Below are 19,156 nucleotides of genomic sequence, written 5' to 3'. Positions count from 1 at the left end.
CCATTGACTTTACATGTAAACCTGACGCTCTGTTCGGTGTGGACACACCGTAAGTCAATAGCGGTTGGCCTAGTGTTTCTACTCCACTGTCGTTATTTCATACGGGTCCACATTTCCAGTGCACGCTTTTTTTTGCAAGTACCGTGTCTTTGCATCCGGACGCAATCTGTCTCTATACCGTCGTTTTTATTTTGAGCTGCTTTTAAGTGTGGTTCGTAGCAATCTTCCTTCCAACACAGTGTGGTTGTTTTGATTCGTGGCCTGCTGAAATGGTGCCGCGCTCCCACAGTGCATTGCGGCGTGACGTCAACTCCAAGGCCCTATAGGATCAGCCGTACAGTTTAACCTGAGCAGAAAAAATGTTGTTGATCTGCTGTTTGCTTAGCTGACAATAGAGTTCAAGACAAGAGAAAGCGACTGAGATGAGTGTGAAAGAATGATGGTGTTTGTCATGGAGTAGCTACATGACAGCACAGCCTGATTTAACATGAACACTGGCATATAATGTGAATGTGCAGCTTTAGCATTTTAACTGTATGTGTTTTGAATTGACCCAGAATCATTCATTCATGTTGTTAAGGCAAGGCAAGGCAAGGCAAGTTTATTTGTATAGCACAATTCAAAACAAGGTGATTCAAAGTGCTTTACAGAGACATTAGAAACAAGAACAAATAAAAAGCATGATTTAAAATTGATTAAAACAAGCAAATAAACTAACTAACTAATTAACAAACAAACAAACAAACAAACAAACAACAGTATATAAAATCAAAACAGATAAAATCAGAACAGTAGATAAAATCAGTAGTTAAATGTAAGTTTTGAAATTTAAGCTTAAAGTGTGGATTTGGTGCTTTATTCAAATGCAGCTGAGAACAGGTGAGTCTTCAACCTGGATTTAAATAAACTGAGTGTTTCAGCTGATCTGAGGCTTTCTGGGAGTTTGTTCCAGATATAAGGAGCATAAAAGCTGAATGCAGCTTCTCCGTGTCTGGTTCTGACTCTGGGAACTGATAAAAGACCAGATCCAGATGACCTGAGGGATCTGGATGGTTCATACTGGGTCAGGAGGTCATTGATGTATTTTGGTCCTAAACCATTCAGAGCTTTATAGGCCAGCATCAGAACTTTAAAGTCTATCCTCTGACGGACAGGCAGCCAGTGTAAAGACCTCAGAGCTGGACTGATGTGGTCCACTTTTTTGGTCTTAGTGAGGACTCGAGCAGCAGAGTTCTGAATGAGCTGTAGTTGTCTGACTGATTTTTTAGGTAGACCTGTAAAGATGCTGTTACAGTAATCAAGCCTACTAAAGATGAATGCATGGACTAGTTTTTCCAGGTCCTGTTGAGACATCAGATCTTTTATCCTTGATATATTCTTGAGGTGATAGTAAGCTGACTTTGTTATTGTCTTAATGTGTTTTTCTAAGTTTAGGTCTGCATCCATCACTACACCCAAATTTCTCGCCTGGTTTGTGGTTTTTAGATGTATAGATTGAAGTTCTCTGGTGACCTGTAATCGTTTTTCTTTGGCGCCAAAGACTATTACTTCAGTTTTGTTTTTGTTTAGCTGGAGAAAATTGTGGCACAACCAGTCATTGATTTCCTCAATGCATTTACCAAGAGCCTGTACAGGGCCTCGGCCTCCTGGTGACATTGTGATATATATTTGTGTGTCATCTGCATAGCTGTGATAGTTTATTTTGTTGTTCTTTATAATCTGTGCCAGTGGGAGCATGTAGATGTTAAACAGAAGGGGTCCCAAGATGGAACCTTGGGGAACTCCACATGTGATACTTGTCTGCTCAGATGTGAAGTTACCTATTGATACAAAGTATTTCCTGTTTTCTACGTATGTTTTGAACCAGTTTAGTACAGTTCCTGAAAGACCTGCCCAGTTCTCCAGTCGTTTGAGTAATATGTTGTGGTCAACTGTATCAAATGCTGCACTGAGATCCAGTAAAACTAGGACTGACATTTTTCCACTGTCTGTATTCAGACATATGTCATTAAACACTTTGGTCAGAGCGGTTTCAGTGCTGTGGTTCTGTCTAAAACCTGACTGGAAGGCATCGTAGCAATTATTCTGTTTTAAGAAGTAACTGAGCTGTTGAGAAACTGCTTTTTCAATGATCTTACTTAAAAACGGGAGATTTGAGATCGGCCTGTAGTTGTTCATTTGTGTCTTGTCAAGATTGTCCTTTTTCAGTATAGGTTTGATTACAGCAGTTTTTAGTGATTCTGGAAACACACCTGATAATAAAGAAAAGTTGACGATCTGTAACAGGTCTGACTCTAAAGTCTTTGAGACCTTTTTGAAAAAACTTGTTGGCAGGACATCTAAACAGCAGGAGGAGGAGTTCAGTTTACCTAAGATGTCCTCCAGGTCTTTGCTGTTAATAGGTTGAAACTGTTTCATGGTGTTTAAACAGTTTTTTGGTGGACACAGTACATATCCTGGATCTGCTGTTGATGTACCAATTGCTTGTCTAATTTTTTGGATTTTTTCAGTGAAGAATTTGGCAAAGTCATTGCAGGCCATGGTCGAATGAAGTTCAGCTGCCACTGACACAGGAGGGTTTGTTAGCCTGTCAACTGTAGAAAATAAGACCCGAGCATTATGGCTGTTTTTAGTGATGATGTCAGAGAAGTAGGACCTCCTTGCACTCCTCAGTTGTAAATTATAATTGTGAAGTTTCTCTTTATAGATGTCATAATGAACCTGGAGGTTTGTTTTTCTCCATCTGCGCTCAGCTTTCCTACACTCTCTTTTTTCTTTTTTCACTAGTGTGGAGTTTCTCCATGGAGACTTTTTCCTTCCAGAGATAACCTTCACCTTAATGGGAGCAATAGTGTCCATTACATTTAACATGTTAGCATTGAAGCTATTGACGAGCTCATTGACTGACCCTCTGGGCAGGTCAGGTGTTAATGGGAAGACCTGGTTAAAAATTGCACTACTGTGTTCAGTTATACACCGTTTTGTGATCACTGTTGTTGATATATTTGTGTGGGCTGAGATTTTACTTTCAAAGAAAACACAGTAATGATCAGACAGGCCCACATCAGACACAGTAACCTTTGAAATGCTCAGGCCTTTGGAGATCAGTAGGTCAAGAGTGTGTCCTCTATTATGTGTGGCCTCTGTTACATGCTGAGTCAGCCCAAAGTTGCCCAGAGTGTTACTCAGGTCTTTAGTCCCTTTGTCCTGAGGGTTGTCCACATGAATGTTAAAATCCCCAGCAATAATTACACAGTCAAAATCAACACAGATCACAGACAGCAGTTCACTGAGGTCATTAAAAAAGTCTGTGCAGTATTTGGGAGGCCTGTAAACATTAAGAAACACAACTTTGGATGGGGCCTTCAGCGGCCTTCTGTTAAGTGTTCTCGCCTGTGGATGTGCTGTGGTATGTGCAAAGATATTTTTCTCTTCTTTCTCTTATCCACTTCAGGACAAAGACTTTGGGAAGCAGACGCTGTACAAGGCTCACAATAACCCACCTGCAGAGGTGAGCAGCACTTTGAAACACTACCAGACGCACAGTTTGAAAAGTGCTTACGAAGGACGAGATTTCTTCTGGGCAATAACTCCCCTCCAGGGTGACTACATCCTCTTCAACTTCTCCCAGCCAGTCTACACTTCTGGGTTAGTTTGTTTAGTTATTTTCCATACATTCTGTAAATTTTGCAAATGAATGTTTTCTATTTAAAAAAAAAAAGAAGAAGAAAAGAAGAGGACAAAAACACAAATGATGGTGACCCAGTCTGCACATTAAACTGCTTTACAAACTGCTTTCATTCATACACACGCATGAAACAAGCAGCAGCTAGAGGATGACAAGGTACAGCACAAATGCTGCGGCAAGGCAGAGCTAGGATGTTGGGTCAGGGGGAAATGTCATTATCACCACCCTCAGAGATTGGGTACCAAGCCCTAATAGCAACTGGTGCGTCGAAGGTGTTGAATGTGAGAGCAGCTGACCCGAAAGTGAAGGTCATGGCTAAGCTGGAAAACATGAAGTACCCTCTGAAAGTCTACTAGACGATGTGAATGCAGCATTAGAAACAATCCCTACTGTGACCATTACTGAAACTGACTGATGTACACCACAGCAACAGTGATCATCAGTGTTGGGAAGGTTACTTTTAAAATGTATTCCACTACAGATTACATGCCCCAAAATGTATTCTGTAACGTATTCCGTTACGTTACTCAGTGACAGTAACGTATTCTGAATACTTTGGATTACTTAATATATTATCTTGCTTTTTACAACTACATGAATGTACTATTGCTGTGTGATTTATTACTTTTACTGAAGGTTACTCTCCATATCAATACCAACTAGATTTTTAAATCTGAATATATTTGCAGCGATCTCGTATAGAAAACTATTCCTCGCGTATATAAAACAGGTCCGCGGCTCCAAACCGTAGTAAAGGGACCTCTGGCTAATACGTCGGGCTCGTAGCCGAAAACTAGCTTTACTTTGTTGTCTGGGTCAAGTTTTAGAAAGAGGCGTTGAAAGGCTGCTCCAATGGAGCTTATTGTTTCAGAGGAAAACACGAACACAGCGTACAGTCGAGTCTTAATAGCTTACTTACAGCTGGGCTCGTCAGGCTCTCTGTTTGGCTGCAGTGGTTATTATTATATTTACATGCTTCCAGCTCCCGTTTCTGCTCGGTGACAGCTCGTACTTTTCCTTTCTCTCCCTCCCTCGCTCACAGACACATAACGGGTATGGCAGTCCATTCTCCCTGCAGCACGGACTACACTGCCCATCAGGCTGCATGCTTTAGGGCGATGCCTGTAACACTCTGCCTTCATATTAAATCATTTTTGTGAATAATTCTTTAACATATTTCTTCACGTCATTATGCTGCTGCAAGCAGTGGTGACATGGGCGGCGAGATTGAGACACAGACATTAGAGCCTCTTAATGCGTGTTTTGTTTGGGGCGTGGAAACCAAAAATAGAGAGGGCAGAGCCGAACATATGAAACAGGAAAAGACCGCCGTGTAATCCCTTTATTTCAGCAAAGTAACTGTATTCTGAATACCACCTTTTTAAACGGTAACTGTAACGAAATACAGTTACTCATAGTTTGTATTTTAAATACGTAACGGCGGTACATGTATTCCATTACTCCCCAATACTGGTGATCATTCAGATGCTTGACTATAAGATGAACAACGGCTACAAGGAGCCGTACCCTCCATGGAAAACTGGAAATCAAGGCTGCATGGAGGGAGGTTAGCCAACTATCAGAATGGCAGAAAGGATTAATGAAGATTGTAGTGGCAGATTGTTGTACAACAAACTGCCACTACCTGAGGCCTTAGAGACAGTCAAACAAAGACTCAAAGCCTTGGCTAACTGCTTGAACAAGACCGATAGGACCCAGGAGAATAAACCAGCCCTGCCCCACTGAACTATCCAAGCTGTACTCTCAGTAGTAGGGAAGCAATGTGAGAACAACCCCATAGAGTCTGGAGACGGAGCAATACTGGAAGAACATATAGGAGAAGGACACAACGTATAACAACAATCCTTATTGACTAGTGGATCTAAGAATAGACCACAGCAACCTCCCTAAACAGGACCAACCATCACAATGGCAGAAATCCAAGAAAAGGTTTCCACTATAAAGAGTTGGACAGCAGCACACCCTGACATGATTCACTCCTGCTGGCTAAAGAAGCTAACTGCACTCAGTGAATGTCTAGCAGCACAAAGGAACCAGCTGCTACCGGATGAGATGCACCCAAAATTAAGGCCGGACCGCCCTTATCCCCAAGAAACCCAGGAGTACATCAGGAAGATGGCCACAACCAACCACGTGCTTGGTGAGAAACCAGAGAAAGAAGAGGAGCAAGGAGAAGAACCATAATGGACCAGGTAGAGGAAGTGTCTGACAGCACAGAGGCTGGGATCTATCACACCAGGCAAGACCCCAGGTGCAGGCTGGTGCAAGATGCTAGCATACATGGAACGCCATAACCAAGCGGTTACTATCACCCGCTAGGGTGATTGAAAATGACCGAGCTAAGATTCTGTGGAACATGTACAGACAAACGGTGATGGCTAACCAACCGGGCTTTCAAAACATGAGATTTAAAATGTGTAACTAACAGATATCAGGAAGAAGGAATATGGGTGGCTCAAGAAGTCCCAATGATTGAGAGAAGAGCGAGAGAAGATGTGGAAGGTGAACGCATTAGTAGTCCCCGTGGTAATTGGAGTACTCAGGGCAGTGACGCCCAAACTGGGCGAGTGGCTCCAGAAGAGCGCAGTCTTAAGTACATCAAAGATACTGCACAGGAAAAAGATACTCAGATAGTAATCTGAGAATCTTTTTAAAAAACGTTAGCACTCATATTCTCTACCAAATTTGATAAGAACTGATTATTTAATGTGTGATGTATTTCCTAAGAATGTTTAAATCTCCTTGTGCTACTAAGTAAAGAGAAACTGGAGCATCAGAGTCAGTATGTCACTCGTTTTGTGAAACCTGTGCTGTTATGGTCGAACAAAAAGCGATGATTGGTTGCAGCACGTCTTTCTGGAAAGTCAACATTCTAACTGTATGAGCTTCATGACTTTTCCTGTACAGTACATGTGCCAGACTGTGATCCTGTGCTGACAGGACTGTCTGGTAGTCACACAGCTGTTTGCTTGGTTCCAAAGAATGACTTCCCTCCATAATATGAACCAACTACAAAAATGCATCAAGACGAAAACTAGAAAAATGACAGTTTCTTTGTTCAATTTTAAATATTTTCCTCCTGTCAAGTGATGCTGTAGCAGTTTAAAACATCTTTGCACAGGTTTCAGTTATTATTCAGAATCATTTCTGTATGTTAGAGCAGTAAAGTTTAAAGTGATAGGTTGAAGTTTGTTGGGGGTTTTTTTTCATTGCACAAATGAACATGAACGCCAGTTTAAAGGAAAATGTAATTTAGAAATGAAACTGATATGACGTGATAATAATGCTGCGTGCAGTATTTGAGCCCAGGAGCATCTTTGTGTGTAGATGTTACCAGTTTGGTGTATTTATATTCCACCTGTGCTCTTTTCTTTAACAATGCAGGTACCTGTTTCGCAGTGGAAATATCGAGACCAATGGAGATAAATTCTTCAATACAACAGTGGAAGTACTGCCTAGCAGTGTGAGTAACGTGTGTAAGATAAGATAAGATAGAACTTTATTAATCCCTCGGGTGGGTTCCTCTGGGAAATTCGGTTTCCAAAAGCACAACACCGACAGAAGTTACAGTTACAGATTATTATTTATATATATATATATATATATATATATATATATATATATATATATGTATATATATGTATATATGTATATATATGTATATATATATATATATGTATATATATATATATATATGTATATATATATATATATGTATATATATATATATATGTATATATATATATATATATATATATATATATATATATATATATATATATATATATATATATATATATATATATATATATATATATATATATATATATATGTATATATATATATATATGTATATATATATATATATGTATGTATATGTATATATATATATATATGTATATATATATATATATATATGTATATGTATATATATATATATATATGTATATGTATATATATATATATATATGTATATGTATATATATGTATATATATATATATGTATATGTGTATATGTGTATATGTATATATATATATATATATATATATATATATATATATATATATATATATGTATATATATATATATATATATATATATATATATATATATATATGTCCGCGTCAGGTGTTGAGGAACCAGGGCACCCTGACGAAAAGTGGGCTACTGGAACAAGAAGGCATCGGTGGGCAAGAGACGAAAACAGGGCGTTGTTGGAATGCTACTGTGCAAGTAACCCCGGCGGAAGGGGCTACATGAATAGGATGAGGGACCTATGGATTCTTCGATACCCAACATCCACAATGACGGCGAAACAACTAGTAGCTCAGTGTTCCAACATTCGAAAGAAGGGACTGCTCTCACAGCTAGAGATTGACGAGGTACAACACAAATGCTACGGCAAGGAGGAGTCAGGACGCCAGGTCAGGGGGGAGATATCATCACCCCCACCCGAGATTGGGTACATAGCCCCAAGTGCGATAGGAGAAGGATCGTTGAGTGCGAGAGGAACTGACCTGAAAAATAGGATCATGGCCAAGCTTGAAACCTGGATCCCGCGTAGCCGGTTACCAAGATTACGTGAAGTTCCCTCAGAAGGTCTGCTAGATGATGTTAATGCAGCACTACGGGCAATACCTACAACCACGATTACCGACACTAACAAGCTGATCTACAATACGGCAACAGTGATCAGTGAGATGCTTGGCTACAAGTTGAACAGCGACAAGGGGCAGTACCCTCCATGGAGAAGGAGGCTAGAGGGCAAGATCAAAGTAGCACGGAGGGAGGTTAGCCAACTAACGGAGTTGCAGAAAGGTGCGACAAATAAGGTGCCTAAGAAATACAGCAAGCTGTCCATACCTGAGGCCTTGGAAACTGCCAAGCAAAGACTCACAGCCTTGGCCAGCCGCTTGAGGAGGTACACCAGAGAGATAGAAGGCAGGAGAATAAACCAGCTGTTCTCCACAGAACCAGCAAAGGTGTACTCTCAGTGGCAAGGGAACAATAAGAGAACAGCACCACCAAGGCTGGAGACGGAGCAATACTGGAAGAGCATATGGGAGAAGGATGCAACCCATAACGGCAATGCTCAGTGGCTAGAGGATCTGAGGGCAGACCACAGCGACCTCCCTGAACAGGGTCCAGTAACCATCACAGTGGCAGATATCCAAGAAAGGGTCTCCAGTATGAAGAGTTGGACAGCACCAGGGCCCGACATGGTTCACGCCTACTGGCTGAAGAAGCTGACTGCACTCCACGAGCGTCTGGCAGCACAAATGAACCAGCTGCTAGTTAACGAGAGACACCCGGAATGGCTAACTGAAGGCCGGACGGTCCTGATCCCCAAGGACCCCAAGAAGGGACCGGTCCCCTCCAACTACCGACCAATAACCTGCCTCAGTACTACATGGAAGCTCCTGTCAGGCATCGGCATCATATCGGCTAAGATGAACAGGCACATGGGTCAATACATGAGCGGGACACAGAAAGGAATTGGCAAGAATACCAGAGGCGCAAAACACCAGCTACTGGTAGACAGAACAATCAGCCGAGACTGCAAGACCAGACTGACCAACCTGTGCACTGCCTGGATTGATTACAAGAAGGCCTATGACTCAATGCCCCACAGCTGGATACTGGAATGCCTAGAATTGTACAAGATCAATGGGACCCTAAGAGCCTTCATCAGGAACTCAATGGGGATGTGGCGTACAACACTAGAGGCCAACTCCAAGCCCATAGCACAAGTCGCCTGCACGGTATGTACCACCGGCAGATAGAGGAGGTGGCTGATATCCAGAAATCCTACCAGTGGCTGGACAAAGCTGGACTGAAAGACAGCACAGAGGCACTAATCATGGCAGCACAAGAACAAGCTCTGAGCACAAGATCCATAGAGGCTGGGGTCTATCACACCAGGCAAGACCCCAGGTGCAGGCTGTGTAAAGATGCCCCAGAGACAATCCAGCACATAACAGCAGGGTGCAAGATGCTAGCAGGCAAGGCATACATGGAACGCCATAACCAAGTGGCCGGCATAGTGTACAGGAACATCTGTGCCGAGTATAACCTGGAAGTCCCGAGGTCAAAATGGGAGATGCCCCCAAGGGTGGTGGAGAATGACCGAGCTAAGATCCTGTGGGACTTCCAGATACAGACGGACAAAATGGTGGTGGCTAACCAACCGGACATAGTGGTGGTAGACAAACAGAAGAAGATGGCCGTAGTGATCGATGTAGCGGTTCCGAATGACAGCAATATCAGGAAGAAGGAACACGAGAAGCTGGAGAAATACCAAGGGCTCAGAGAAGAGCTCGAGAGGATGTGGAGGGTGAAGGTAACGGTGGTCCCCGTGGTAATCGGAGCACTAGGTGCGGTGACTCCCAAGCTAGGCGAGTGGCTCCAGCAGATCCCAGGAACAACATCGGAGATCTCTGTCCAGAAGAGCGCAGTCCTGGGAACAGCTAAGATACTGCGCAGGACCCTCAAGCTCCCAGGCCTCTGGTAGAGGACCCGAGCTTGAAGGATAAACCGCCCGCAGGGGCGTGCTGGGTGTTTTTTTTTTTTTTTATATATATATATATATATATATACACATACACACATACACACACACACACATATATAAATACAGAGACAAATATAAATAAAATATACGAAGGGGATAAATAGAATAAATAGGAATAAAAATACAAGTGAATTGCACATTTCAAGTATTGAGTCTATTGCACCATTGACTATTTACAAAAAGTATTGCACAGTGAGGTGAAGAGGCACTACAGCTTAGTTGTTCCCTTAGTTGTGTGTGCGTGTGTTTATTTTCTGGGCGTGTATTCTTTAGTTCTAATGTTGCGGTTGAGTGGGTCTTGGTTTTCATCTCGGGTGTTGATGAAAAGAGTAGCAAGGCAACAAGAAACATCTACCACAACAAGCTATCTGCTATCAGCCTGCTGCCTCTATTTAGCCGTGTGTGTGTGTGTGTGTGTGTGTGTGTGTGTGTGTGTGTGTGTGTGTGTGTGTGTCACGCTGAAGGGGAAAAGTGGTCAGGCCAGCGGTGGCCTTTGAGTAAAGTTAGACAGACATGGAATCCCTGTGTGGAAGATAAGAGGGAAACCTCATCGTTTAGTTCCAGGTCCACAAGCTTTTCAGTTCACAATAACAACAAACAAACAAAGGATTGGAACAAGATTTCTGTTTTTATTTTTTATTATGAAATATCCAGTGCTAGATGTGGTTCCTTAAAGGCCAGGACAGTTGATTCTGCTCATCTGCACACAGCAGTGTCAGTGGGAGAAACGTTTCATCTCATCCAAGTGACTGAAGTCAAGTCATCTTTATTTATATAGCACATTTAAAAGACATCAAGTGTCGGCCAAAGTGCTGAACAGAGGGATAATGTGATAAAAAGAATTAAAATAGATAAGATGGAAACTATCACCACTCACAACAAGTTTTTCAGTCGCAGTCACGCACAGACAAATCCCACAGTTGTGCAACTGATCACAACCATAAAACAGCCGTTTCAAACAATAACGCTGCAGATGTGGAAGCAAAGTAATTGTGGATGTCTGATCAGGCCTCATAGCACAGAGTGTACCCGGGGAAATTACACCAAGTCTGTATAGTTTGTCTAAGATACACAGCATAAGCAGCTGAGGCCTTTAAACTTCTCATAAGTGATCGTGATTGACTGCGAGGGCTAGTTTCTTTTTGCCATTATGTATTTTAACAGAATGACATCACTAGTCCCCAGAGTCCGTGTCTGTTCCCAGATCAGCTAAATAGAACTTTTGACTCAAACAGTAAAATGATCAAATGTGGACTATCCAGTATTATGTTACTCTTTTCTAAGTTAATAAATGATTTAATAATTGATCAAAATACAGATTTATTTTGTTTTCCTTCAAAAACCTGGCTGCAGCTGGATGAATTTGTCTAAATGAATAACCCTCCCAGAGTTCTGCTAAACCGCTATCTGGGTCCTCACAGCACAGGCTGAGGACGAGTGGCAGCAAATTTTTACTCAAAGAATTATCAAGAAATCCAAATAATTTGACAGATTCATGATTCATTTGAAAGCCTCACTCTTGGCCTTGTTACCCTCTAACACATGAAGAAGTTTGGTTTTGTTTCTGTCTGATTTCTTAGACTTTTTACCTGAATTGTTGCTCATAACATTCACGTGGATGCGCCAAATGACAACCCCTACACTGCATTGTTACTCTTTGCTAAATATGAATGAACTGACTGACTGTTTTGATCACACACGACATAGAAACTGACCAATAACCCAAATCTGTCTGGACAGTAACGTCCATTTTACAATAATGGACTGCACAGTTTCAGTACACTCTTCTTCTTTTTTTTTAGGAAAGTGCTGTAAGGCAAGGCAAGTTTATTTATATAGCACAATTCAACAACAAGGTGATTCAAAGTTCTTTACAGAGACATTAAAAAACAATAAAAAGCATGGTAATAATTTTTTTTAAAGGTGCTTCCTTCTTATCTTCTTCAGTGGAAGAATATGCCACAATAATGTAGAGCAGCTATGTAAATGTTATTCTCAGAAGTCAAATATCTCGTGTTACATCCTCACTGCATACGTTGCAGAAAACTGTGGCTCCTCTGAAAAAAGCTTGAAATCAGAGGTTTGATCCCCTGATGTAAGACAGATAACTTGAAAACTGGAGAGGAAATGACATTGCACTCATTTAAAAGAACTTTGTTTTGCACGGAAGGATAGTTTGCAGCTCTACAAAAACCCTTCCACAGACTAGGTCATTTTACTACTGGCTACTGATGTAGTAAAATGAGATAACCCCAGGCTTCTTTCAGCACTGTTGCCAGGCTGACAGTCAGGGCCAAGTCTTCCTTTTTTACCTGTTTTATCTGAACTAATAATGAATTTCACCACAAATAAAATGTTCCAGTCACAAAGAAAAAAAACATGTACATTTTATTGCATATGTATACATTTTATTTTTGCGGGTCATACCCAGATGTATTGAGCTATGAAGCTGGATGACACCAATTTAAAGCAGCGGTCCCCAACAACCAGGGCACCGGTACCGGTCTGTGAGCCGTTTGGTACCGGGCCGGGAGAGTTGGGCTCAGGTGTGAAATTTATGGTTAACTCTGTTTCCCGGGGTCTTTTCCCGTGGTGTAGCTGTGTGTCTTATTTTGAAAGAAATATTTACACGTTACCATAGTGACCAGAGAGCGTTAAGGGGCAGAGAGGAGGATGTTACTCTGTGTTGTCTGCGAATTTCAGGAGGGCGCTGCTAACAAAGTTACACGATTACACAGTGAATTCACGTTTGCTATTATTATATTTACAAAATACAGTTTTTGTCTTTGTCCTATCAAAGACAGCTTAAAGGTGAAAATACCGTCTGATATTAAACCGACACGTGGCGCAAAAAACGTTGGACTGCTGATTCAAAGTCATGTCTTAAAGACATAAAAGGCTGGCTGACTTCTAATTTCTTACTTCTGATCTCAGACAAAACTGAGATTATGTTACTCGACCTGAAAAATCTTAGTAACATTGTTTCTAACCAGGATGGCATTAGCTTAGCCTCCAGCAACACTGAGAGAAATCTTGTCCTTCAGGGTCCAAATGAAGCAAATATGTAGCGCTGCTTTCATCCACAGAGCATCTCTAAAGTTATATCCTGTCTCCGAGTGATGCCGATGCTTTGGGGCTGGACTGCTGCAGACCAGGATTAGGAGGTTGTTCTAAAAGTTCCTGAAAAGCCTCCAGTTAATTCAAAATGCTGCAGTGGGAGCACAGAGAGAGAGTTATTTCTCTAATACCATGATGTCTTACCAGTTTGGATTTGGGAGACAGACATCCTCTCTTCTTTTAAGATTAGATTCAAAACTTTTGGATAAACCTTATAGTTGGGGCTAAATCACATGACCCTGAGCCATCTCTCATTTTGAAGTGCTATGACATCAGAGACAGATGGCACCTATGTGTGCAGTCTATTCTGATTGTATGGGTAGAGAGCTGTCGGGAATATGTCGCGCAAACCTCAGCTTAAAACTGACTAAAACTCTGCAGAAGACTGCCTGCGCGTCCTCAGTCTTCTTGTGGTGACGTCTTCTTGGCACACCTTCAGTTTGGAAACGGTACTAGTGCTTGTACTGAGTTTACACTTTCAAATGATGACATATAATCGCATGATTTCTCCCCTTATATTACTCGTTGACTCTGACTACATGTCCTGATAGGACTTCATAAAAACCTGTAAAAATGCCAAAGCAGTAAGGTAACCAAAAAGACAACACGTGTGGTCGTTACGTAAATTTACAAGTTCGTAATTGTTCCATAAACATGGGCAGCATTACCAGTGTTGGGCAAGTTGCTTTGAAAAAGTAATTAATTATAGTTACTAGTTACTTCTTCAAAAAAGTAACTGAGTTAGTGAGTTAGAAGATTCTAAAAGTAATTAATTACTTGAAAAGTAACTATTGCGTTACTTTAAAAAAAAAAAAAAAGTTTAGCCCTCTGGGCTCCAGGGTATAATTGGCCATTTTTAACCACTTTTCTTCCTCACGTGTCTGAATTTACAGTTATGTTTTCATTTTGACAAACTGTAGTAACACAATTGATCTACAATCAGACAAAAAATATAACTTTCTACTCGGATTTTATATTTTTTACTGTAACAACCACAAACATGTTTATTGAATCATATTTCATAACTTTAAATTTCATGTGCACAAGTTTTGCAAACAACAAAGATATTTGCAGCCATTTACCTTTTACCCTTTTTAAAAAAAAAAAAAAAAAAACTATTTACAGAACAATCAGCTGTTCTTCAATAAGATGCCACACGAGTTATTTGTGCCACTGCAAATATTTCTGTCCACTATAAAGGAAACATCACAGCCTGATACCTGCAGCTCTGACAGCAGCAGGTGTGTCACTCCTGTTTCTACCTGGAGACAGCAGTCGCCTCATTGTTCTGACACACAACACAAAACTATCCACAACACTACACACTAACTACACAAGACAACACATGAACTACACACTCCAAACACGCTAAACGTCACATCTCAAAACTCTCTCTCTCTCTCTCTTCCTAAACAACCAAACATCATGTTGCCATGTCATTTCTGATTGGTCGACATGGTGCATTTTTCCACCAACACGAACGGGCTGTTTTTTGTTTAGTTTTTTATGTTTTGCTCATAAGCAGAGAGCGCTCGCTGCGCTGTCTTTAGACGTTAAATGTGACGAAACTATTCAGGAAAAAACACGCGTACATATTGTTTATCATGACTCTGGTTTTACTGGCCCATCAACACAATTTAAAACCTGGTATATATCACATTGTTGCTTTGTCATCTTGAAGTGGTCATGTGATTGACCACGACTCTGAGGTCTGAGGTCTGTTGTTCGTCTGTGGCACAGTTTTTAAAATATAATCATCCATGTTTGCTTCTGTGGGGAATACGTTACCCGCTGTCTCTGGAATACCACAGCTCCTGCTGATCATGCTGAACTCCAAATGATAGGCAAATGTCAGTGTTGTGCCTTTTACACCTGAGATACTTGTTTTCTTCTTTTAGGTGCTGGCAAGACACAAAGTGGCCATTCCTCATTACAGGGAGTCGGGCAATGGCTTCATCATTGTTGGTAAGTGCATAAACCAAAGGAAGGGGCTCCCAGCGTCTCAAAAACGCTCATTTATCGTACATTTAGCAGCAATCACACATTATTCATCAACCATCTCTGTTAACCCTCTCAGGCTCAAATTAAGTTTTAGTTGCTAATGCACAACCAAGTCCTGCAGTGGTACTTCTGAGTAAAAAAACCTCATAAAATATGTATGTGGGGGAATCAGGTTGTTAGTTTTTAACTGTTGTAAATCTGCAACGCCTGCCTGGAGAGGGTTGAAACTAATGAAGAAGGAAAAGCATGCCAACAGGTTCCTATTAAACGCTGTATGGCCGAGGATGAAGTAGCTACTTATTATTCTAAAAGGGAAATATTATTGTACATTTAGCCGCTGCTCAGGTTGCTCTACCTGTTGTACCAGCAGCTGGTGCTTTGAACCTCTGCTGTGATGCCTGAGTGAAGCTTCCCTGTTATAAAGCGGCAGGTAATTGGCCAGTAGTTTGATGGTGTCACAGCCTTGTAGGGATCCTTCATAATCAGGACTGTTCTGCCTCTGTTAGCCAGTCCCTTTGTGGTGTTCTTGTTCTGGGAGAGTACTTCACCAAAGCTCTGAGCAGCTGTTCTTAGTTTGTTCTTATTACCATTAAACGTGTTCACAGCACTAAGTATTTCGCATGTTTGAAAAAGCTTTTGCATTATATGAGAAAAGGAAGTTACTCTGTTACCTGTGCTTTTTATAGACACCCCCCCCCCCCCCCCCCCCCACACACACACACACACACACACACACACAACCAACCTACTGCTGTGTGTTTCCAGGTGAATTTGTGAATGGATTAGCTGAAGGAAAGATTGAAGCAGCACTGCAGCCGGTCTCTGCACTGCGCCTGGTGGTCCACTCCGACTCCGATGTCTGGGCTCTGCTGAGTGAGGTCTGACCCAAATACTTGTGTTAAGTGTGTTTTTATGCACTTAAAAACAATCTCGTGTAAGAAAATAAATAAATAAAAACAGTAAAAAAAAAGAAATGCACGAAACTAAAAGCAAGCAGCCATCAAACAAACAGTTCTTCCCTGTTCTTATGTCACATGATGTAATTTGATGTTATGAAACGTATGTGATCAAAGTATCTTGTTGGATTTCTGTCATTCAAGTTGCTGATTCTTAAGATGAACCTTTAAAACGGACTCAGTACCACTGTGGTCAGCTCACAGTAGTGCTAGTAGGCCACATGCTCTGGATGCAGCAGTTTCTCCCATCAGTATCCCAGCCACTTCACATACGGCTGCACCCCCACTCCCACAGAGTGCACTGAAGATCATCAGGAAACAGGAGTTGTGGCAACTAGTACAAGAAAAGAGTCAATGTTGTGGTTTCATATGGGCTCAAAATGTGGTCATAAATATTTTGTACTTGTAAAAAAGATTTGTGTGTGCGTAAAAAAGATTTGTGTGTGGACTTGTGTGCCAAAAAAACCCTGCAAGTTACAAGTACGAATTTTGACCCTATTTTTCTTCCTTTCATCTGATTGGTCAATGTCATGTCAATCACAAATGTAACAATCCAATCAGAGAACAGATGGGTTTGGCTGTCAGAGGGGCGCTTTTTTGAACTGCAGGTCCTTGAAGGGTGATACAGTTTGAAGCTGGAGGATCTCTATATAAATATCCGATAGCAGCTAGGTCCCCTAACTTTCAGTAGCTGTTGAAAGGATAAAGTTGTGGTATATCAGTGGTTAGAAATACCATCATTACTTTAGGATTAGTTTAACACAACGTCAGGGCTGACCCGGGACCATTGCTGTGAGTCACAGTGCGCAGCATAAAAGTCCTTTCACATCGGACGCAGGATGTGCTGCTAATGCTAACTGCTAACTAAAAGCAAAGGATCCAGAATTTGTTGCTGGCTGCTGGGCTCTGTGGGTTTTTGCAGCAGCTCTACCTGTACTAGATGCACCTGCTCCTTGTCTTTTCTATCTCTGACTTTATGTCCTCTACAAGTAGGGTTGCCAACTTCCTGAAAAATAAATAAGGGACACCTCGTGGCCAGGGCCAGGCGACCCAGTTGTCTTCACCCTTCCCAGTTTGGTGAATTTTCTAGCTCTTTTTTTTAACCATTTGACTTGAAGTTGATTTAAGTAGATATGTTCTACTTAAATCCTATTCTATTCTTTGTGATATGAACACATGTGAAACAAATGATCATTTAGCCATTTATTTTTAGCTCAAAATGACAACATTAACACATAAAACAGGTCTCTTTCTTAAACAGAAGCCTGTCATGCTTAACTTTTGAGAATATAAGTAAATCTTTCTTTAAAAGAACTCTGTCCTGCTTAACTTAAAATAATAGAAAACAATAGAAAGAAAAATATTCTTGTAACAGTGCACATTTAGTGCATTTAGTACAATTGGCTTCAGTTGAGGTATTATTTCAGCTTTTCTAAAGCTAATCAGCTGCTCCTGTTTGTAAACCCGCTTGTTCCCATGATTACGCATCTTAACTCATCATCATTATTCATCTATGTATTACTTTTATGTATTAGTCATCTATTTGTTGTAATCATCTATCCTTGCAGTTGTTTCTTACACAAAATAAGTTATATTATCACACTTCTGGCCACATAGCGCTGATATTCACTGCACATGCCCATATTAACTTTTTCCAGCCAGGTGTTTTCCTTTTCCCATTCTTCCCTTTCTCTGAGCGAACAAACATTGCTGCTCTAATGCTGGGCTCACACTGTGCGATTTTTGGCCCATTTTGAGCCGATTTTTGAGTCGTGCGACCGATTTGGTGATCGGCCCGATTTTGGCCTTCATCGTGCGTCGTGTAGTATACGTGGGGTAACGAGAAGCGGTTAACACCTCGAGCAGCTCCCGATCATCAATCGCTCGTGAGGGTGTCACCACAGCCGCTCACACTGCTCACGCACAAACACGTAAACGTCGGTGAAAAAGACGGAGCAGCACGGCTGTGCAGCGTGTGATCTGGACACAAGCGATGGAGGCACAACTTGTAGAACTTTGGAAAGCTCATCCGAGCCTTTTCGATGTGGCCTCACAAAATTATCACGACCATAACAACCGTGAAAATAGTTGGATTTACATGCTGCTCAATCACAGCTGCCTGATCAATGTTTTTCATTAGCAATTTAGCAAAGTTGATGGTGGTGTGTCTGTGTGAGTGAAAGACAGAGAGAGAGCGACAGATTTTCTGTTATAACCTTCATGTTATGGAGGCACAGTGTGAGCACTCAGGTCGCATCAGAGCATCGGGCCGTATAGTGTGAGACCTGCATCGTGACCTACCAACTTCTAACCCCTGCGAGTCAATCGTGCAGTTTGAGCAGGAGCTGAATAACGCGACTGAAAAAAAAATCGCACAGTGTCTGCCCAGCATAAAGCTGGGCAAACAGTGTGCGATAAGTGTGCTGTCAGCTCATTGGTCACAAAGCAGGAGAGGGGCTGGGAATTATGTTTTCAAACAAAGTGTTAATTCCATTAAAAGTTATAGACTACTTTTGATTCTCACTGTATTACGGGACAAAGTGCGTCCCTTATTAGCTCAATACGGGACGTGAACTTTTGTTTCGAAATACGGGACAATTCCGTATTTTAAGGGACGGTTGGCAACCCTATTACAAGAGTTTCTGTTTTTTTTGCTGGTTCTTCAAATGTTCAATAAAAACATGTATGCTAATTCATAACGAAGAAAGCTTTGTAATGAAGACTGTCATTTCCAAAACACTGCCCGCCCCCACCCCGCAGCGCTGTTGAAAAGGCTGTGGTAGTCCCTGTATTAAACACGT

General features: G+C 41.3%; 1 protein-coding gene across 1 annotated transcript in view; it reads left to right on the top strand.

The window, feature by feature from the left end:
- LOC146638024 (alpha-1,3-mannosyl-glycoprotein 4-beta-N-acetylglucosaminyltransferase B) overlaps window positions 1–19,156 on the top strand; it is a 37,299-nt gene that overhangs the window by 17,302 nt on the left and 841 nt on the right. Inside the window, exons 11-14 of the mRNA XM_085365638.1 lie at window positions 3,455–3,648; window positions 7,094–7,172; window positions 15,297–15,363; window positions 16,165–16,277. Of these exons, the coding sequence (XP_085221764.1) occupies window positions 3,455–3,648; window positions 7,094–7,172; window positions 15,297–15,363; window positions 16,165–16,277 (453 nt within the window). The remainder of the gene's footprint in view (window positions 1–3,454; window positions 3,649–7,093; window positions 7,173–15,296; window positions 15,364–16,164; window positions 16,278–19,156) is intronic.

The sequence above is a fragment of the Diplotaxodon limnothrissa genome, linkage group LG2 (assembly GCF_057381915.1).
Source record: "Diplotaxodon limnothrissa isolate DT_005_m linkage group LG2, D_limnothrissa_male_GT1.1, whole genome shotgun sequence".
NCBI classification, from domain to species: domain Eukaryota; kingdom Metazoa; phylum Chordata; class Actinopteri; order Cichliformes; family Cichlidae; genus Diplotaxodon; species Diplotaxodon limnothrissa.
This window is presented reverse-complemented; position numbering and strand designations above follow the sequence as displayed.